The sequence below is a fragment of the Cyprinus carpio genome, chromosome A3, assembly GCF_018340385.1.
Source record: "Cyprinus carpio isolate SPL01 chromosome A3, ASM1834038v1, whole genome shotgun sequence".
Lineage (NCBI taxonomy): Eukaryota > Metazoa > Chordata > Actinopteri > Cypriniformes > Cyprinidae > Cyprinus > Cyprinus carpio.
In genome coordinates this window covers 31683760-31706837 of record NC_056574.1, presented here as the reverse complement: position 1 = coordinate 31706837, position 23078 = coordinate 31683760, and the positions used below count along the sequence as shown (strand labels likewise).

Genomic DNA, 23078 nt, shown 5'->3' with positions numbered 1-23078 from the left:
GCTATTCGTTGTTGCTTCCACAGGTCTTTGTTTCCTGTCATCGTGCAAGCAGGTTGGGTGACGACGGCTGCATATGCTGCATGTGTGTCGTCTCTTACAATCTTTGGTCATGTGACCCTTCCTCAAGCACCCAAAGCAGAGGCGATTTTCACAGATGAATGCTTTTTTGTCTTCACTACTCTTTGCTGCGAAGGTGGGGCACTTGGTGATGTTATGAGCTTCACTTTTACAGATGAAGCAAGGTGATTTTGGTTTACTGCCGTTTGTTTCTTGTTTCTCCTGAGCGAAACTCTTTGTTTGTGTATTTGTGTTGAGAGCTTTGGCTCTCTTTGGTGATCTTTCATTTGTGGCCCTGAAGTTCATCAACAATGGAGAAGCAATAGGGTTACAGGCTATCCGTGCCTCTTTGCTCAGGAAGTTTGTGAAGCATGCAAGATCTGGATAGCTTCCGGATGTGTCAAGTTCCTCTACAACAATTCGACTCCACTTGCGCACAATCCATTCTGGTAATTTTTTGAGCAACTTGTGGTTTTCCTCACAATCGTTAAGGATAGCTAGTCCTTTAACGTGGGGCATCGCCTCAGTGCAGCCTTGGAGGAAGTCAGCGAACTCTTGTAGTGCTAGTGGATCGTTTGTGTTGATCTTTGGCCATCTCATGAGCTTATCTCTGAAAGCCTTTTGTATGATGAACGGGTTCCCATATCTGTCTTGTAAGACTTTCCATGCTCCATTGTATGCACTTTCTGAATCTCGATAAAAGAAACCTTCTACCGCTTTGCGCGCCTCTCCAGCAAGATAATTTTTTAAATAAAACATCTTCTCACTTGGTGGGAGGGGTTTTCTGTCAATAAGAGCTATGAATGACATCTTCCAATCTGTAAATTGTAAAGGGTCACCACGGAACGTGGTTGGTTCAGGGACCGGCAAGCGGTTCATGCTTAATGAGCTGGCGATTACCTGGGCTAGACTGACAGACTCCTGGGTCATTGTCACCTCAGGAGCAGCTTGGTGTGGATGGAATGATGCAGCATCAGGATTTAATCGAGGTTCATTTTGCTTTCTGTAACAAGCAGAGTTAGTTTGGTCATTAATCTCCTCATCATGGTTCTCAAACCCTTCAAAATTGTCATATGCTCTCACACGAGCTGCTGCTATGGCAACGTCTTTTGCTGCTTGTAACTGCTGCAATTTGGTTCTCTCTTGTTCCAACTGTTGTTGCATTTCCAACTCTTTTTGTTTTATTTCTACTAACATTTTTGCCTCTTTAAGTTTCCATTCACCTTCTAACTTGTGAAGATGTGCTTGCTGTGCTTGGATTTCTTTCATGGCTTTTGATTGTTCCAGCTTAGCCGCAAGCTCTGCTTGTGCATCTACTCTACTGCTGTGGGTACTGGTTGAGCTGGAGTGGTTGCTCAATCTCTCCGGTGACTCTGCTGAGCTTACCGTTTCAGTTTTAGTGTGGCCAAAGACAGACCCATATTCATCTTTGTTTAATGTTTCTCTTACCCTTTCCTTCTCAAGTTGATCATTATAATCTTGATTAATAGTCTCTAGACGGTTACTAATAAGGTCACGAATGTCTTTTGTTAGCGTAACACAGGCATCCATCTTCTTTACAATCTCTGGTGTGGTGTTACTGTTACGAAGTAAAGGTTTATACTGCTGGCACACGCCATCATGCTTTGCTTGAATGTCTTGCTGTAATTCAATAAGGTCTTCTGATGAACAGAGGGTTTTTAATTTTGTCCTAGTCTCCCTTGCTACCAGCTTCCAAGCGTCATAGGTCTTGTTAAATGCTTTCTCACATTTTCTGGTGTCTTGGTCATGCATCTCTTGGCCTTTCTCTGTTAGCTTTCTTTCACGTGAGCTGGACCTGCATGGGTTGTCTTTAAGTGACATCTTGTTTGTTTGTGCTGCTGCTTTAAGTCGAGTGTAGCCTTCGATTGTCCAACGCCTGAATTTACATTTATAAGCTGTAGTTATCCTTTACCACAGAGTAATATTTATGCCACGCATTAACAGATTATGGACATCTAAAAGGATTTTTAGCTTAAAACAGTAACAACAAAATAACCCTTTTAACCTTTTCATAAACAGACATGACCCAAGCGCATGGGGTAGTTTCTTGAAATAGTCACCAGTTTTAGAAGCGTTAGGAACTGAGAATTAGCTTGCAAGATATTTTGACTTTATAATACCATATTATTATTTGAGTCACTTCAGTTATGCTGCAAGCGTGTTTAAAAGATTGTCCCTTTTCAGCTTTTTTGCTCCTTGGCACCCAGTGTCTCTTTTTGCAGCTCTAGCTGTACCTTAAGCATGCTGTCCATTTTAAGTCTTGCCTGTGTGCAGGAGTTGGATGCAAGCGAAGTAAACTGGCCGGTATTAGGTTGGTGGTTGGACTTCAGATGTGATGGCATCAGCTTCACACCAGGGATGGCAGGGCTGGTGCAGCGATGAGTTTTCACTTTAGCGGCCCCTCGGATATATTGATCAAGACGCAGAGAGTTTCAAACGGGTGTCAATTTATTTCTTCCTCTCAACGAGCACCATGCACCATGAACACCGTGAAAACTCATTCCGCTTCTCCAAGGGCGCTAATCAAAGAGTTTCTGCCATCAGCTACCATGCTCTCTAGCTCGACACACCCTCACAGTTCAGAGCTCGTTCTTCCGACGATACGTGAACACCACATTGTGAAGAGAGAGTAGCGGAAGTCTAGCATCACAAAAAAAACATCCGAAGAAAAACGGCGCTTTTCAAAATAAAAGCGGAACAGACAAAGTGACACTGTAGAATTATAATGTCTTAACATATAAATGTAAAATGTTATATATGTTATAAACTGTGTAGGAGAAAATGAATGCGATTTATAAGACATTTACAAATACCACTGGGAACACTACAGACCATCATGTCAAAGTCTCAGAAGAAGGAACATTATGCTCTGTGAGACAAAGAGAAAAGGCCACAAAAACATGAGAGAAATTCAATTATCCATTTCACAATGCTGCATTTTACTCAGGGACATGCATCTAAACAGTCTGGATGTCAGTCAGACTGATGCACCGAAACCCTGTGAGGGACTATAAAAACTGGCAGAGATACTGAAAGTTCTTCTGAAGTAGACCCAGCTGGACCTGAATGGTGTGGAATCATGAATACACATTGATCCGATGACACCAGCCCTCTTCAATGTTTTATTCCCACATTCCAGTTTTCTTCTCCTGGAGGAGGAACAATCCATTCTTGAAATACCTCCCAGACTTGGTAAAGAGTCCACCTCGGATCAATGCCACCTCTCCTCTAGCTTGGACACACCACGTCTGAGCTCACACTCATTGTAGAAGACCAAAGGTCATCAACCTTCAGCAACAACAACTTATAAATATGACACTCTGACATCATCCTGGGAGAAGCACTGTAGCTGAGGAGGCGAATGGAAAAAGTTTCACCTCGTTGACCTCATCTATATAAAACGCTTACTGGCATGCATAAAATAGTCTTTAAGACACAAAGCAAAACAAAAGTGGGAATTATGCATTCTGGATTGGGTTTTTACCATGATTTTAAAAGCTAGATGACTAATTGTTGGACAGACCCGCTGTGTAAACCATCATTTATCACACTTCTTTCCATTTGCATGAGTGTGAACATACACCACTCAGTGACTCAGGAAGTCTTTATAGTGCTGAATCATAGTATGTTGGCATCAAAGTAAGAATTAGTCTCAGTTGCTTTCTAAAAACTGGAATAAACTACACAAAAACACTAGACATCATACACTTGTTGACTTGTAAATGATTACAGAGAAAAACTGGTCATCATACACTAAATGAGTAAAGATCACACACGACTTTCAAGTCGATCTGAACACAGAAAAAAAAAACTCACATGGAAATATGCGCCTCATTAATGCTAGGAGATGTATGGCAAATGAAAAAAAAAAAAATAAGTGCATCAAAATTAGCTCAAAATGTTAAACATGTTTGATATCCTCCGACTGGACGGAATCATAGTCTGAAGCTAGAAAATCAGTGTCTGTGCCCATAATGCATTACACAAAGAAAATGTAGTTCCTAATACATGAATGATCAATATATTAAACGATATAACGGTATATTAGAAAATATACAGAATAAAATATAATGTAAATATTACAAGATATTGAACAATACATAAGAAATTGCCGATTTCATATATTGAAAAATATGTGACAATATATTTACTTATCACAATGTATGCAATTTTATATTCAGTAATACACAATACATAGATGTAGATGTGATGAGATATGGTATTGCATGTGTATAAATATAAGTGAACATATATTTACTCATGCAGTATATACATACATGGAAATATATATTTCTTATGATTAACAAACATTCACAATATACATGTGTAGATTGGGGCAAAAATCTGGGCAAAACTCCTGTAGTGTATTCCAGGCTAAAGACAAATATCTCAGATCTTCCTACTGAAATAACTGCTGAAATTTTATGACCATGGCTTACACTGAAGAGGGGAATCTAGCCATCATAAACACATGGAAAAGGCCTTTTTTTTTTACTTTTGCCGGTAAGAAACTACCAAGAATACCTTTGCATCCACAAATCATTGCACAAGCAACCATCTAAATCATGCTAGCAATACGCTAAATCCACTCAGATCTTCTTATCAATCTTGTAGCTCTGCCCTAGCAACCACCCGGAACGTTCTAGCAATCCTAACATAGCGACATGCTAGAAACCACATTACTACAGCATTCTGACAACCACCCACGGCACTCCAGCATAGTGGTGGTGGCTTGTTTGCTTAGGCAAGCACTACTCACATTTTCTAGTTATCTCTTCAGAAATCTTATTTTATTTTCCTCGCAGGATTTTAAGTTTGTTTTGATCCATAAAACTGGTATATGAATCTAAATGAATGACGTTGTGCCTCTTTTAATACTGCTTTATGTCAAGAATGTAGTGACAGATGAATTTACATTGCTCTATTGGGCATCTCAGGGACCAGATTCTGCTATCCAAACCCAGAATATAAAAGATGTCTGTGAGCTTATATCAAGTAGAAATGGTAAATTCTGCCAACAAGCTCATCCAACTGGCTCATCAGCATTCTGGGTTTACAAAAAAATGTTCATGTTCCTTGTCGGAGGCTTCAAGGAAATGCGTGTGTTTGCGATTTTCACAGACCTGTTTGAGAGTTAATGAAGTCTTGTTGCAACTGCTAGGATGATTACAATGTTTTATTTAGGCCGGTACACCCCCTCAACACTGTATTTTAGCCTGCATTGAAAAATCCATCTTGCGCTGCCATGAATAATCTTGACAAAAAAGGAATGTTAATCTATTTGAGTTTTTGAGGCATCAATTTTTGTTTGAGTTGTGAATTTTTGGAGATTTTTTTGTTTTTATAATGTTTCTTTTTTTTTTTTTTTTACACCTCCGTCACAAAGAAGGTAGCACCTTTGTGCTTTTAAGCAGTGTTTATCATATTATTGTGCTTCAGTACCCAGGTTTTACTTTGGAAAAGTACTAAAATTGTTTATCATAAAAAAGAAATAAAAAACTGTCCTTTAAATGAAACACTGAAAGGTATTAATACTGAAAGTATTGAGTTTTCACTTATTCACCAATGGATCCTCTGCAATGAATGGGTGCCGTCAGAGTGAGAGTACAACTAGCTGATAAAAACATCACAATAGTCCACAAGTAATCCACACCACTCCAGTCCATTGATTAACATCTTGTAACATAAAATGCTGTGTCTTTTAACATTTAAGTGTAATTTAATTTAGCATTTCAATTTTAAACCATCGCGTCATGGCCAACATATGAGTTCATAATCTATAATAATGACTCATCCAATGAAAAAGTCCCTGATGTTGTCTCACATCAAAATACTGTACAAATGACATATTTGTTTAGAAACTGTTTTCACTTGTAAACAGGGCTAGATCTGTGCATATTTCTCTCCTGATTCAGACAAAATGACTTTCACTAAACTTTCACTGGAAAAAGCAGTTTTATGCATTATTTTAGTTGGATGCAATGGTTTGAGGTTTAAAACAATAAAAGTTATTGTGATGCTTACTGTACATCAGCTGTTAAGACTCTCATTCTGACGGCACCCATTCACTGCAGAGGATCCATTGGTCAGCAAGTGACGTAATGCTAAATCTCAGATGGCCTGAGGGTGAGTAAATCTCCCGTCTATTTTCATTTTTGGATGAACTATTCCTTTTCTATCCTAATGATATTAACATGATAAGTTGCATTTTATTATTTACATGAAGCATTGTTTTTTGTTGTTGTTTTCCTTCTATCTAAACAGAACCCAATTTTGGGTTGTGACTCACCAACTGAACACTTCACAACATGGACAATATCACAAGCCGATCTACATGGTAAACCTGTTTATTATGCATTCTATGATGAGGAGATGATGTCAAAAGATGAAAAGGTTAAAAGGTGCTCTTCTTTTGTTACACTCCCTTTGGCCAGCTATTAATGAAGCACTCTACTGTCTGATTCATAGTAAACACAATGGCGTGTTCTTACAAGCTCTCAGATTTCCCGGATCACGTCAGATGAACATAAGAGCGAAGGATAGAAGCAGAAAGGATAACATCTTTACTGCTCCAGATCCTTTGTAATAGCTTGAAAAGGAGCCGAAATTGGCTTACATTAAGGAGGACAGTGCAAAATATGGAAACGTTCATTAAAGTCATTTAGCAGTTGAACAAAGGGGTCCTGGCCTACATATAACCCTGATTTATTTTACTCTTATGCTGTATTCATAAATGTGTTCTATATATAGGAAATTTAGGAGTTTTATCCACCAAGATTAGTTCAGACTGCACTGGCATGACAAAGTGTCAACCGAGAATGCATACAAAACAATAACACTTACATACAGCACACCTTATGTAATATGTCTTTTCATATTTTCCCACTAAGAATTTTAAAGGATATCACTACGAGTTGGTGTTCTGCTTACAACAGAGCACATCATATTTTGGTAGATTTTCCGAAAACATAATCATTTCTCCCCTACATTACATAAATATGCTTTTTTTTATGTGACCTTCATAATAGTTATGTTTAACTGTTTTTATAAAGTAGCTGAATAAACACCCACACATGTTTTTCTGCAAAACTATTTTGGCTGTTATTCCAGCAAATACTTCAACAGCAGATCTAGGAAATATTAGGAATAATTTTAGCAACAGCTGCTAGATCCTGCAGCACAGATAAAGGGAAAAAGGAGGGGTTTAAGGTTTTGTATGGCAACACATATAGCAGGACTTAAGATACATATAAGACTGAGTTCTATGTGCACACACACCGAACATTGTTGTTGTGACATGGATACTGTAATTGATTTTAACTCACATATTTGCAAACATTTCCTGGAACTCAAAAGGTGATGTTCAAGAACAATCACCTATTGTTTTTGCATAATTGCATAGATTTTTTTTGCCCATTATTATTATTATTATTTTATTTCATTTTTCTAAATGTAACATTTAAATCAGATTAAATCAGATTCACCCCCAGGGCTCTATGTTAAACTTTAAATAAAAACCCATAACCCCAGTCACTGAAACCTTTCATGAATAACATTAACAAACATTATTCACTCACCCTTGTGTCGTTCCAAACCTGTATTATGTTTTTACATGCAAATGACATGATTTTCATTTGAACTGATTTCAACAGATATACGTTCAAAATACCAAGAACCTTTGATTCATATATTTCCCTTAAAATTCGTATAGCATCTACTGATGTATTAAGCATTATATAATAGTTTTGCATTAATGAGAATAGTGTTACCGTCAGTTTAATGCGCATCAGCGCCCTCTGTCTTCACAGCAGAGCACTGACATTCCAAGCCGAGTATCTTTGAGTCGCTCTTCCTTGAGTCTCACTCAGCCAATCTGAATGCTGTGACGAGGAGAGGCAGGATCCCAATATTTAACACACAGGGCACTGATACATCTACACCTGTCACTGACTGCTCCTCATGAAGAACTAATGCACTTTATCTCCCTCTTCACATACTGAAGATATCCACACATGGGACTGCCGATCCGACATCCGTGCGTTTCTTGAGAAGTCACAACGTGTTTTGTGATTATTTACCGGGACATTTTACAGATGCGTTTTATCATGAACCTGTAAAGATGCGACAGGACATCTGATCCTCACCTAAAACCAAACATGCCACTGGCAACTATGCCGAACCGAAATCTGTCTTGATACAACTGGAAACAGCAGGATGCAGAAGAAGATTTTCGCACCTATTTGAACATGGATCTCCCATCATAGCGAGGATTACAGTAGGACACCACATGCGCCCCTGAATCTCTTTATTATAGCCTTTATCGTATTGTGGCAAGTGCTTTAGGTAGCCTATAATTATGATCCTCTTCCGTAAATTTCGCGTGTTGATTTTAATGGTGTTTCTCGTCGCCTGCACCATGCACATCATGATAGACCTGTTACCCAAGCTGGAGAAGCGCGCGGCGGGCTCGAGCTCCAGCGCTGGAGGTGGAGGCGGCTGCTCCTGCGCTCACACACCGGGCGAGGAGTCTCGATCCTGGGCCAAACAGCGCCCAAGAGCCGCCGCCGCCGAACCGGGCTGGCCTAATAAACACTCTTTGAGATTACTGCAGGATTTCAGCAATGAACCCAACTCCAACCTCACTTCGCACTCACGGGAGAAGGTGACGGAGAGAGCGGAGTCTGAGAAGAGAGTGAGGCAGCTGCAGCTGGGCTCGGAGAAGAGAGGTTTGATGAGAGACATAGTGAGCGGACAGAAGCAGAGAGCTGCCCAGGGTTCCTCCAGACTGAAGGCGCTCTATGAGCATCCCCTCTATAAGACCGACCTGCCTCATCTCTCTGAAGAGGACAGCTTGTTCAACCTCAACAGCGATGTCAGATTTTACCCCAAAGCTGCCGGACAACAAGAATGGCAAGTGCTTCTTTAAACCTTGCGTAGGCTAAATCACATATTGATTGTATGTTTAAAAATGAGCCTTGAAGACCCGGTTATGTGCATAATTAAAATGTACTATATGTTGAACATGACTTATATTAGGCTACTTTGGAGAAGATTTCATATTTCAAACAAAGATGTTTTTCTAAAATCAGTATCAATAAACTGCAGGTTCCATTGTGACAACCATATAGTGTGACAGCATGCCTGGCTAAGTGGTTCACAAGGTTTTGTTTGTTGTCAAGGTAAGTCTACAGTATAAAACAAAACAACAAAAAAAAAAGGTTTGAAAAAATAACTCAAAGTAAATATTCCCAACATAGAATAAAGTGACAAAATGTGTCTTACTTCCAAAGAGCATTGAAGGTGATCGCTCATATTTTATCCCAAAGCAGCAGGAAAAGAAGAATGGAAAGTACTGCTTTTAAAGGCATAAAATATAAATATATATAAATATAATAATAAATATTGTTATGCATGTGAAATGATTTTTATATCCCAATTATTTGCATATTTAAAATATGAATAGAGACTGGTTCTAGTTGTTATCGCTTACTATAAGATTTATAGTGAACAATCCAGTTTAAACAAAATGTGAGTTTTATTTTGCAGTGGTTGGTTTTCAACACCTAGTTACCAAATGTCATATTAAGATAATTGGGATAGTTTTTGCTATTTAATGAATTGGTTTGCATTTTAGTGTTTCCTGTTTAAATTGAGCTGAAAAGTAAGTTAAATACTCTATCCTGTGGAGAATTACTTTTTTTTTCACTTTAGATAGGCTAGTAGATCATATTTGTGTTGTCACCCATTGTGACAACATGCCCCAGTATAGTTTTTCTAGTCAAGAACCTACAGTGTGTGCCTATACAGTAGCTGAGAAGAGTGATGAAAATGCATTTACCCCAAAGTAACAGGGAAATTAAAGACTGCACAAACTAAAAGCAGATCTTAGAAAAGAAAAAAAATGTTACACATCACACCCAGGGGTCATCATTTTTTCATTCTGAGTAAGTAATATTCATAATAAAGTCAGATTCTCAATGGAAATAGAGATTAAAAGCAATAATTTGGTAGAGAAGTACATGTATTTTTAAATCTAGAGGTAAAAAAAAGGTGCATATGTTGTGGAAAGACATGATACTGTGGCTTGGGTGCTTTTTATAATTACCAGTTCATACTGACTCATTGTGAGTGTTAAAAGCTTTGCTGCTGGGGCTAATCTATGTTCCTCTGGTGTGATGTGTTGTTTTCTTCAGAGCTGTCAGATGCATTAAGATGAAGGGGGTTTTGTCGGTGTCGTGCCCTTTGTTTGCTCCTGTGTCCTCTCTTTTTGTTCTTCACCCGTGCTCCAGGGATAGCTTATTCACTCTGCCTTTAACCATGCCTGAATTAACTAAACATGCCTTTTAACCATGCCTGATGGATCTGGATCCAGATCCAGATGAACTAAACATGAATAGTTGAGTTAAAATGCCTTTCTACAGTGTTTTGTTAATCACAGAAAATGCATGTGACAAGCTTGTCCTCCAGATGCTGTCAGATTACTGTTTAATATTCCTTTTCATTTTTTGATGGGACACAGTGATTTAATAGACTGAACTGATGCTTGTGTGTTGTTGTGCGGTCAGGGGCCTCAGGGAAATGAAGTAGAGCTGATGTATTCAGTCATTCCACTGTCACCACAGTATTTTCTGTGCATGGCATCAGACACATTCAAACATGCTCACCTTCATTTAAATGTTTTGAACAGTCATCAAGCTGTACTACATGACTGAATTCAGTAATGGAATTCATTGCATCTATTTTAATACAATTTGAATAAATAAAATGTAAAACAATTTAAATGAAATAAAATACTGCTCTTTAGATAAATGTAGAGTATTTATAACTCAAATGAAGCTGAATTTTGGAACATATTAATGAAATAATATTAATAAAAGAAAAGGTTACTTAAGTGTACTTAAAAAGAGAGTACTGATTTTAACAGTTTTAAAAAGTGCACTTTGTAATAATAATAATAATGTCAAATTAAAAGTTTTACTTTTTAAAGTGCATTGTAGATAATTGTTTTAATATTCTTTTGTCTTGATTTATGAAGTATATTTATTTAAATTGCTAACATAATAAAGTGCATGTAAAGTACTTGATTATCATTTTAACTGTAATGTGTTTCATATTTAAATGTACTGAATTGTAGCTTCATCATTATAACTGTACATGACAAGTTTCAATAGAAATGATGTTAAAATGTATTTTAGTTTACTATGAATGCATGTGGTATAAGTGCATATCTATTTACAATAGAAATCATTTTGTAATTAACTAAGTGAAGTATTCTTAAGTTTGACCATTTACATTTTCATTTAATTGTAATTAACTTGCATTTAAGTGTCTGACAACATCACACTCAGTTCACACTTTATTTTAGAGTATATTATTTCCGTAACTTTTTCAAAAGGGTAATTTTGGCTTATTTGATTTTGCTTTCAGCTACAAATGAAAATTTGGTAAATTCAGCTTTGTTTTATCATCTTTAAATCCATTGCACAGATTCCCCCACAAATCAGTGGAAAATGTGTACAGAATTGAGCTGGGCCTAGTAATAATACAGAAATTAATCAATGCCCTGCTAGTTTGTCTAACTTACAACTGTATAATATTATATTAAAGTATAATGTAATATAAATGTATCAACATTTCTTCAAAGTTTGACGCCTTTTTTCTCATTAAAAAATAATAATAATAATAATAATGATAATTCAGCCTTAATGTGGTTTCCTGTTGTCAGGCAGCATGTGTGTTGGTAGTGACTAATGTCCTCCACTGTTCTTTACCGGCAGGCATAACGAGGGGAACGTGGAGGAAGAGGAGTACAGTCCAGCAGGGGAGGCCAGTGCTGAGTCATATCCCAACTGGCTCTGCTTCCACATCGGGATTAACCGATACGAGCTCTACTCCAGACACAACCCCGTCATCGGTGCCCTGCTGAAGGACCTGGTCTCCCAGAAGATCACCAGTGTAGGTGAGTTCGGGTCAAGGACCTGCTCCTGTTTAATGGAACAGCCCGGGTGAAGTGGAGAAGACTCCCTGTGCTGCCATCCCAAAAGCAATTATTGGCAAGTGGTTTAGAGCCATTGTGGGAGTGACGTGAGCCAACTAGGTCAATGGTGTGCAAAGTGTAATTGTGGTTGAATTACTGTACAATGATTTTTTGGAGGCTAGATGGGCTTTACTGGATGTATGTGCATTGTGCATGTGGATGAGGAATGGTAAACCGGGATTATTTGAGAATATTTGCCCATTACTTTTTAAAAGCATTAGATGCACAAATCCCATATTTTTAGTAGTAGTTAGATGTTATATGTTACATAAATTATTATCTAACATAAGATTAATATGGCTTGAAAACAGGTTATTTTAAAAACTTTTTTAAAATTTTGCCAGGTAAAACTGAATTTATCTGTGAATTATAACATTTTGTCCCAAACTAGCCCCTACTTTTTTTGTAACTTGGCAAAATCTCCAGCCCTGTTACCAATTGTGTGTAGAAAAGTTTAGAATTTAGAAAATCTGGGGGAAAAAAATCATACAAATCTGGATTGGTAAATGTCCTAAATTATGGTAACAAAATTGTAAATTTCTCATAAAATAAAGCTGCTCATGTAATTTATATTTCTGAAAGTTACGCACCTTCTTTCCCTCTTCTTTTGCTGAAAAAGGAAAAAAAAATATGACTTGAATCTTAAGAGTTTCAGACCCTATTTTGTCCCTTGTTCTGGAAAGTGCCATTTGGAAGTATTTTATTTAGAAGCTCGTGAGGTGTACCGAATGATCTGCATAGACATGTTTATGTGTGCATGCTTTCAGGCACTTGAGATGGCTAGTGAACATCAGGACCTATTTCTGTAGGCAGAATGATGGCAGAAGCGGCACACGCACACATCCTTTTATTCCCAAGAGAGAGTGTGATTGACAACTACTCTTCATCCATTAGACTCTGAAAGTCCACCTGAAGATCTTGTGTGACTTATTTTTTCCAGTCCTGTGCAGTTTGAGATGTCTGTATTGTGATGCTCTTATAAAACAGTCTCTGATTTCAGAAACTATAACTACAAACCTCACATGCTCTGTGCTTCATGTGGTAACATCTAAATTAACTGGATTTATTTGAATTACAAATATTATTTAATAAACCTGACAGCAAATAAAGTCATTTTAAGGGTTATTGAAAATAGATTATTTAAAGGGATAGTTCACCCAAAAATAAAATATTCTGTCATTAATTACTCACCCTCATACCTGAAAGACCTTCATCTTCGGAGCACAAATTAAGATATTTTTGATGAAATCGGAGAGCTTTCTGACCCTGCATAGACAGCAAGGGAACTACCACGGTCTAGGGACGGAAATGTAGTAAGGACATCGTTAAAATAGTCCATGTGACATCAGTGGTTTAACTGTAATTTAATAAATCTATGAGAATCATTTTTGTGCACAAAGAAAACAAAAATAACGACCTTATTCAACAATTCTTCTCTTCCCTGTCATTGTCCGCCGTCATTCACGGGACTACCATGACGTGAATACTCTCGTGAATGGTAGCGTTATTTTTGTTTTCTTTGCGCACAAAAAAAGTATTCTTAAAAAGCTTTAAAAAATTATGGTTGATGAGTGTAATGTTTTTGAAGACTTAATTGCATGTTATTTGCAATTAAATGGAAATGTATTATAGTTTAAATTTATATTAAAAGCAATTAGCTGAACTTGTGTGCTTCTTTCACTGACTTAAGTAGGACTTTATATGTAATTTCATAATTACCTTTCTTGTCTTTGAAATATGGTTGAAGTGTACTGCCATATTAAAATATATACATTTGTAATTACACATTTTTAATGATAAAGTTGTAATTTAGTACATTCAAATATATTAACTTTTCATAAAGTTACAAATGGCTTAATTTTAGTTTTCTGCATGTTAAGCAGGAGAATATATTTAACATTTAAAAAAAAAAAACACTCTTCACCCCCTATGGTACAGTTAGAATTGCCTTTGTTCACTTTTTACAGTGTGGTTCAATGCAGCCTCTGAAATAAATATAGCACTTTGCTGGAGGTTATTTTAGACATATTAGGATTCATTAATTAAGGTTATAAATTTAGCACTTGGTAAATTACTCTGTTGTGATTGCAGTGCTTTAAAAATGACTCTAAAATAGTTTTGCTGGAAACATTTAGCAAAAATAGGACGGATTTAATCAAATAAATAGAGCAGTTCTCCAGGGACTGAAGAAAATCAAAAGATGTGCAGTTAAACAATACTTATTTGTGTATGTGTAGACCTAGATACTCCAGATAACAACACTAAGAGCTACAACATTATGGCTTTGTTCCAACTGACGTGTCTCTGCTCAACTAATGAGTTCAATAAGACATTAATGCTGCAGAATTGCACAGGTGCCCTCTGGGGAAATATGATACAGAATTTTTGGATTACTCAACGTAAAGCCATATCAGCCATCTTTGCTGTCCAATCTCATTAATCATCCTGACAAAAAAAAAAAAAAAAAAAAAAAAAAAATTCTGCTGATCTAAGGTCAGTTTCCTGACTTCTGTCATAGTTCTAAGACTTCCAGAACTAGACTGTCTGGATCTGGCACTTAAAAAGAAATTGCGAGACATGCACTGACACAGCCCCTGCTTGGAAAGCCATGAGAAACATAACTTCACTGTAAACAGTATGGTGTAATTTGGCGGATTATTCGCTTTGTAGTGAATATGATTTGTTGTGACTAACTTAAGCTGCCAAAGGCCTATGCACACACACGCTTGTGCACACTTGCAAAGGACTTAATTTGTGATGAAACACCCATATGTCCATTCTTATGAAAGTCTGTTTACCTTCCTTTGAAGGGATATCAGGGGCTGTTTAATACTTGCCATCCTTAGGTCACTGTGAGGATGTTTTCCATGCTTATGAAGATGTGCTTCTCAGACAGTCCTCAACTAAAGTATATATATATATATATATATATATATATATATATATATATATATATATATATATATGTATATATATATATATATATATATATACTTAATTTATGAATTAGTGTGTTACTTCAGTATTATTATATCAATTTTATTCTATTCTGTTTGTGGGTTTTTTTACTATTTAAATTTTAGTTAACGTTTTAGTAATTTTGTTGTGGTTTATCATTTTTAATTGTCCTTTTATATGTTTTTTTTTTATTATTATAATTGTTGTTATTTCAGATGTGGTTATGTTAGTACAGTGCATCAAGGTGAACTTAATTAAAATGAGAAATGTTGCCGTGGGAAGACTGGGAACTATCTGAAATAAAATACTTTTGAGCTTTTTTTATTGTTTATTTCAAGTAATGAAAATGTCTTTTTAATACTAATTTAGTTTAACTATAATAACTATAATGAAATGAGTGTCACGCCATTGACCCTTTATTTGAAGTACCCTGAGATGGTCATACTGCTGTAACTCACAAGTGTGCACCATAACTCGTTACTGATATTCCAACCATTTAACTCTTTGACTCTCATGAACAGCAGATGGTTGCATTCCTACTCATGGGATTCTCCATGTATTCATGAGATTTGTTGACAGGCTGACAAAATGCACTAAGAAATCACCACTGCTGTTTACAAGACTGCAAAACATCACAGCTAATACATGCTTGTGTGAGTTAGAGCAAAAGCTATTTAGCATGAATGCTGGAAGAGAAGATTGTGTTAGTTTGTGTGGGTGGGTGTGCATATTGTCTTGTTTTTAGAAAACTGGCCGGCTGTTGTTAAAGTATTTATGTTCCCTTCACAGCAATGAAGTCAGGTGGCACTCAGCTGAAGCTCATCATGTCATTCCAGAACTACGGACAAGCCCTGTTCAAACCTATGAAGTAAGTGATATTGCAGCCTTTCATTTTTCATCATTGCAAACCCAAAGGAGAACCAGTTTTTTTTTGTTTTTTTTTCAGAATTTCCTCTGCATACATTCATGCTAAGTGTTGATTTAAGAGGTGTGGACAAAGCCTTTTGTGTTTCAAAAAAAAAAAATGTTGTTCTGCTGTTGGATGTTTACCAAGATTAGTGTTGTATATATATATATATATATATATATATATATATATATATATATATATATATATATATATATATATATATATATATATATATATGCAGTCTATATTCATAAAATATGAAGAGTATGTTAAAAATAGAATGTGGTCAAAAAATAATGCACAAATAACTCTGACTCATCAATTTTTTAACTTCTAGGAATAGTTCACCCAAAAATGAAAATTCTATCATTTACTCACCCTCATTTCACTCCAAACCTGTATGACTTTGTGTCTTCTGTGGGACAAAAAGAAGATGTTTTGAAGAATGTTGGTAACCAGAAGTGTATTTTAAAGAATGTTTAATAACCAAACGGGTCCCATTGATGTCCACAGTATGGAGAAAAATACTGTGGAAATCATTGGGTCTCAAAAATGTTTGTTTACCAAAATTCTTCAAAATATCTTTTTGGTTCCTACCATTCTTAAAAGTACACTTTTGGTTACCAGCATTCTTCAAAATATATTTTTGGTTGCCAGCATTAGTCAAAATACACTTTTGGTTACCAGCATTCTTCAAAATATCTTTTTGGTTGCCAGCATTCGTCAAAATACACTTTTGGTTACCAACATTCTTCAAAATATCTTTTTGGTTACACGCATTCTTCAAAATACACTTTTTGTTACCAACAATCGTCAAAATACACTTTTCGCTGCCAACATTGGTCTTTTTTTTTTGCTTATAAAGATCCTTTAAAATACACTTTTGCTTAACAACATTCTTCAAAGTATGCTTTTGGTTACCAAAATTATTTTGTGTTCCACAGAAAAAAATAAAAAAAATAATGAAATGGCAAGTTTGGAATGACATGAAGGTGACTAAATAAATTTTACACAACGGTTTTGTCAAATTTTGGGGTGTTCTGTCCCTTTAAACTCACTTATTATGATATTGGACAAAGCAAAGATAAATTGAATAAGTAGTTATTTACCTAAAAATCCCCAATTATTTAAGCCCTTAAAGCCTGCACCTGAGGTGATTGGTTATTAGGGTAACTCCTCAGTTGTGATCAGCATTTGTTGGCCGCTAGCACAAGCATCCGTATGATCTTTCCTGGTGGGTAATGATCAGTCTGGTTTTAATTAACATCGCCAGGCTTATGCATTAATTAAAAACTGCAAGACACTATCACATGCTCTCTGGGATATTTGCCAGTGGAAGCTGTAACAGCCTCACATAAAACAGTGTGGACTGATGGAGTGTATCTGCCATATTCCCTGTGTTGAAACAACAATGCCAGGGCTACCTGAATTATTTTGTGATCAAATAATTGCCAGGGGATGCTTGATTGCTTCCAACCAGAGGAAAACCTTTTTTTTGTCATTGTTTTCTTTGATTATGCTTTGTCATTGCCATCTGTGATTTCTTAGTCTTTCTTGGTGGGAACAGACACAAACAGTTGGTGGCTAAAAACACACACAGTTATTGCACAACCATAGCATCAGGAGATGAGCAATTCACACACAAGACAAGGTGGCTTATGCATGTTTGGAATAGCACTCCCTGCTGAAAAAATGACCGGCTTAGGCCAAGATGAATTTCTTCTGGTTTGATGTCGAGGTGTACAATGCAGCATTGTGCAAAAGTCTAAAGCGAGTTAGATGTTTTTTAAAGATGGTTATTTTTATCATTTGCTTTAGTGTACCAGTAGGAATTTGTCATTTCCAAACAGTCCTTTTGCCATTAAAGTAATAGTACACCCAAAAATGAAAATTTGTTGAAAATGACTTTGCAGATATTTAGCATCACTTGCTCACCAATAGATCCTCTGCAGTGAATGGCTCCCATCAGAATGAGAGACATACAGCTGATAAAAAACAATACAATTAACAACAAGCTGGGTGTTTGTAATAAACAAATTCATCATTGAGATGTTTTTAACTTCAGAGCATCGCTTTCTACAGTGTAAAAGTCATCCTGTCTGAATCAGAAGAGATATATGCACAGATCAAGCACCATTTTCAAGTTCTAAACATGTGATGTGAGGGGACAACGGCGCATGGACTTTTTGGCCAGAAGCAATGGTTTAACCCTCTGGGGCCCGAGGGTGTTTTGGGGGCCTGGAGAAGTTTTGACATGCCCTGATATTTGTTTTTTTTTTTTCAGTTGCTTATAAACATATAAATGGCTAAAGTCTAATAACAGTGTAATCAGCTCCCGCGGCTGCTGCAGAAGAGGTGAGTGCACTCTCCGTCTCTGTCGCGGATGTGACCCGATCCTTCTGATGGGTGAATATCCGCAAGGCTGCGGGTCCTGATGGCATCCCAGGCTGTGTGCTCTGAGCATGAGCATTCCAATAGCCGGTGTTTTCACAGACATTTTCAACCTCTCCCTCTCTCTGTCTGTGGTTCCCTCGTGCTTCAAAAAATCCACCATTGTGCCCATACCAAAGAAAAATAAAATCACATGCTTAAATGACTGAAGGCCTGTTGCTCTTACACCCATCTTCAGCAAGTACTTTGAGAGACTCATCAGAGACTACATCTGCTCTGTGCAGCCTGCCTCACTGGATCCGCTACAATTTGCATATAGTAGCAACCGTTCTACAGACGATGCTATTGCTTTCACCCTACACACTGCTCTCTCCCACCTGGAAAATAAGAACACCTATGTAAGAATTTTGTTTGTGGACTACAGCTCAGCATTTAACACCATAGTACCTGCCACACTTGTTGCGAAGCTCCAGACTCTGGGACTAAACAGATCTCTGTGCAGTTGGATCCTGGACTTCCTGACAGGCAGAAGCCAGGTGGTAAGAATGAACAACAACACTTCATCCCCGCCGACCCTCAACACTGGTGCTCCTCAGGGCTGTGTCCTCAGCCCACTCCTGTACTCCCTGTACACACATGACTCCAACGTCATCGTCAAATTCGTTGATTACACAATGGTGATAGGCCTGATCACCGACAACGATGAGAAGGCCAACAGAGAGGAGGCGAGCACCCTGACTAAATGGTGTCAGGAGAACCAGCTCTCACTCAACATTGACAAGACCAAGGAGCTGGTGGTGGATTTCAGGAGACAGAGCAGTGAACACCTGTGGAGCAGGTAAACAGCTTTAAGTTCCTCGGCATTAACATCAGTGAGGATCTCACCTACACACACTGATGCAGTGCTGAAGAAGGCACATCAACGCCTCTTCTTCCTGAGACGGCTTAGGAAGTTTGGAATGAGCCCCAGCATCTTCAGATCATTCTACACCTGCACTGTAGAGAGCATCCTGACGGGCTGCATCACTGCCTGGTTTGGAAACAGTACCACTGGCAACCGCAAAGCTCTGCAAAGGGTCGTGCGAACTGGCCGCCACATTGTTGGAGGTGAGCTTCCCTCCCTCCGGGACATCTACACCAGGCGGTGTATAAGGAAAACCCGGAGGATCATCAGTGACTCCAGCCACCCGTCCCACAGACTGCTCTCTCTGCTGCCCTCAGGAAGACGTCTCCACAGCATCCGATCCCGCACAAGCCGACTGAGGGATAGCTTTTTCCCTCGGGCTATCAGACTAATGAACAGTCAAAACTAATACACCCTACAGCACCCTACAGCATACTCCCACAATATGGTATGCCACACACTGCACTTTAACTTCAACAGTTCAACAACGGACTATACATACAGACTGCATTTAATACAATAATCTACCTGCTACCACTGGATACCATCCAATGCACATCCATGACATTTTCTGTATCCAGTTCATGTATAATCTGTTGCACCTTAGCATATCTTTATGCGTATATATATCTACATAATGTAGAATGTGTACATACTGTGTATAATGTATAATGTGTAGTGCTAACTGTATGTATGTACAGTACATATTGCGTATAATGTGTAGTGCTAAATGTAAGTATGTCTAATAGTACACAGTGTGAACTGACTATATGTATTTCTAGAGCACGCAAGGCACATGTGCTGTGGTGATGTGACAATAAAAGTGACTTGACTTGACTGGAAATAAGGCAATAAAACACCTTTAGAACATTTGTTCACAAGACTTTTGAGAACAGATTTTGAAGCCTAGAGTTTTTGCTTCAAAATGATGTGAAAATCATCTTGATTGCTCACTCACAGAAAACAATATATTGATTTAAATTTTTCAAGACACTTTTTGTGTAGGAAAGGTATATGCGAGAAGGCGTCATCACGGATAATGCTGTGATTCACACCTGAGAAGACAAAGGCCCACATAATGAGCTGCATAATGAGCCTTTCAGCCAGTCACTCTTTTATGATTTACGAGGAAATCTTGGTTTGGTTTTTCTTGATACACATACCTGCATGATGTACTGTACATTTGCTAAGATGCTGGCAATAAAAAGCAATAAACATGCATGAAGTTTTCCTCTGAAATCACGCATTCCATCCAGTTCCTAAGAAAGATCACGAAAATATATTAGTGGATAAATAATTAAACATAATAATCTAGACAGAGACATCAACTGACAGACTACACTGACGAACACACAGAGTTCTCTTGAGCTGCGTTTCACACTTTTGAGCAATTGCATCTTGGAAGTGTTAATTAAATAATAATCATATTGTGCAATAGGTACGATTTGGCATTAATTTCTCGGTTGTGCTTTAAATGATCACCGCTATAAAGCAAATTCCAGGTACTAAGCTTGAATAATTGTCTATTCATCATTTCATTGACATGAATAGCCTTCCATGTGGTCCCACTCAAACCACTGAACCTCCAGAACACACACCACCCTCTGCGCAGCAAGTAGGCGATTTTTCATCCCAAATAAAGCTGCAGGATTCCCCTGTTTCCCAGCCTCTACATCTATCTCAAACGCTGAGAAGGCTATAGATTTCTCCAGCTCTAAAGGCTGGGGGCTGGGAGTATTTCCCAGAATCCTTGTTGACTGCACGGGGCCACCCTTTGCCTCACCTGCCCCTCTATGCAGCCATACTGAGCATCAAAGCTTCTTTTGATGTGCTGCTGCTTTGAGCTGGATCCTAATCTATCTGCAGGCGCATGGAGGGGTAACTGCTCCATTTCCTGAAGTCTTAGAAAGCCACGCATGTGTGTATGTGAGAGGAGTTTATTGAACTTGAGTTATCTGACTGGGATCTAGGTGCAAATGCAGCAATAAATCATTGTGCAATCTTTCACTCTACCTTCTCCATGTTCATTCAGAGACCAGCCAGTGGGACTTGTGCCATGGAAAAGCACTCATCCTATCAAAATGAGGAAGGCATAGCTGTATTTTACAGGAAAGCCCTGCTCACTGAATGGTTTAATTATTTCACACCACAGCACTGAGTGCTAGCGATCGCCATGGAATAAGAAAGGAAAGAGAGATACGATTAGAAAAAGACAGAGAGACAAAAAAAGAAGTATACTTTTAAAAGGACTGTTTATTACAGAAATAATATACTTTAAAGGAATACACTGAAGTGTGAACTGAATGTAATGTTATCAGACACATAACTGCATGTTATTTACAGATAAATGAAAAAAGGATTATAGCTTTAATTTATGTGAAATAACTTGTTTTTCATGTATTTAAATATATTAAATGAAGTTGCAATTTAGTACATTTAAAATATAGAAACTTTGAATAACTTAATACAGTAAAAATGCTTTTTAAATATCTACTTAAGTGTTACGAAACAGTGTACACTCTTTCAATACATTTAAGTGACCTTTATTTCATTAATATTATATTACCTGCAAGTAGAGTTTTTAAAAAATATACTTTTAAGATTTGAAAGTGCATATTTAATACAAATGAGCACTCTTCTTTTTCACAAGGGAAGGAATGAGACAAGGTGTTGTTTGGGGTAGATTTACAAACTCGACAGTCGAGACTCTTTCTAGTGATCCGTCAAGTTACAACAATGAGAGACTGTGAGATGTTGAGATTATTTGCATAGTGGGCCCTGTGTCTCACCTGCTTGACGGCATCATTGCTCAAAAAGGTGCCCTGTAATTATTTTTCAGGGTGCAGTATGTTCGTTGTCAATTCATTTCACACACCCACATTGTCTTGAGCCAGCCCTACCAATTTGCCAAACATCAAATATTGAAACTTGTATTTGTCATTTACTACTTGTTGTATCCAATAAAGTGATAAATAATGATGGTACTTATATTTTGTCAATGTATGTCCAATACAGATCCAAAGAGAAAACATCTGAACAGAAATCTCCTTAACTGAACATGACCGTTAGCGTTAGTGAATTACTTGTAATCTTAACTTTTGTGGTTGCCGAAATGTTGTGTGAAATATTTAAATACTCATACATTCCAATTTTTAGAGTAAGATGTTAGCAATGCCAAAGTCATATAATTACCAGGGCAAAAAAAAAAAAACAACAACAACAACAAGAGACTTACCACACTTTTAGAAGGTGTGTAGGCCACAAAAATCATAAACACAACTAGATTTGAGGTTATATATATATATATATATATATATTGCATCTAGTGGTGTTTATCAATTTATTCTCATTTCTGCAGCGCTCAGGCTTGTGATATTTACTTTACCTCATTTTGATTCTGAGGGAACATGCAAACTGATAAATGTATGCCTTGAATGCAAATGTTAGGTGCTTTGAGTAACAGCATTTTCGAAGTGTATAATATGCATATCTACAACTTCCTCAGAATTCCTCTATTTATTATCAGATCCATCCATAATTCACTCTCTGCATCCAGGATCTTATTATAACCTCTAAAAGAGCAATAAGTGGTTAATAGGAATATTGTTCCAGGACCATAAAGGCTGTTGCTTGAGGAACCTGTCCCACTACGCATGTGTGTGTTAGACACTATTATGAACCCTCAAACAGCTCTTGTTTATTCACATGCTAGAAAGTTTGGTCTGTGAGCAGCTCTTTAAAGTGTATGCCAGACTAGATGTGCCTTAACAGGAACAAAAACTCTCACACCGCAAAATAGC

The 23078-nt window shown here is 37.4% G+C and overlaps 1 protein-coding gene across 1 annotated transcript in view; it reads left to right on the top strand.

The window, feature by feature from the left end:
* Positions 1 to 7948: 7948 nt before the first annotated feature.
* Positions 7949 to 23078, top strand: part of LOC109080000 (extracellular serine/threonine protein kinase FAM20C-like) — a 50808-nt gene continuing 35678 nt past the window's right edge. Inside the window, exons 1-3 of the mRNA XM_042730371.1 lie at positions 7949 to 8988; positions 11856 to 12037; positions 15863 to 15941. Coding sequence (XP_042586305.1) covers positions 8435 to 8988; positions 11856 to 12037; positions 15863 to 15941 — 815 coding nt within the window. The 5' untranslated portion in view covers positions 7949 to 8434. The remainder of the gene's footprint in view (positions 8989 to 11855; positions 12038 to 15862; positions 15942 to 23078) is intronic.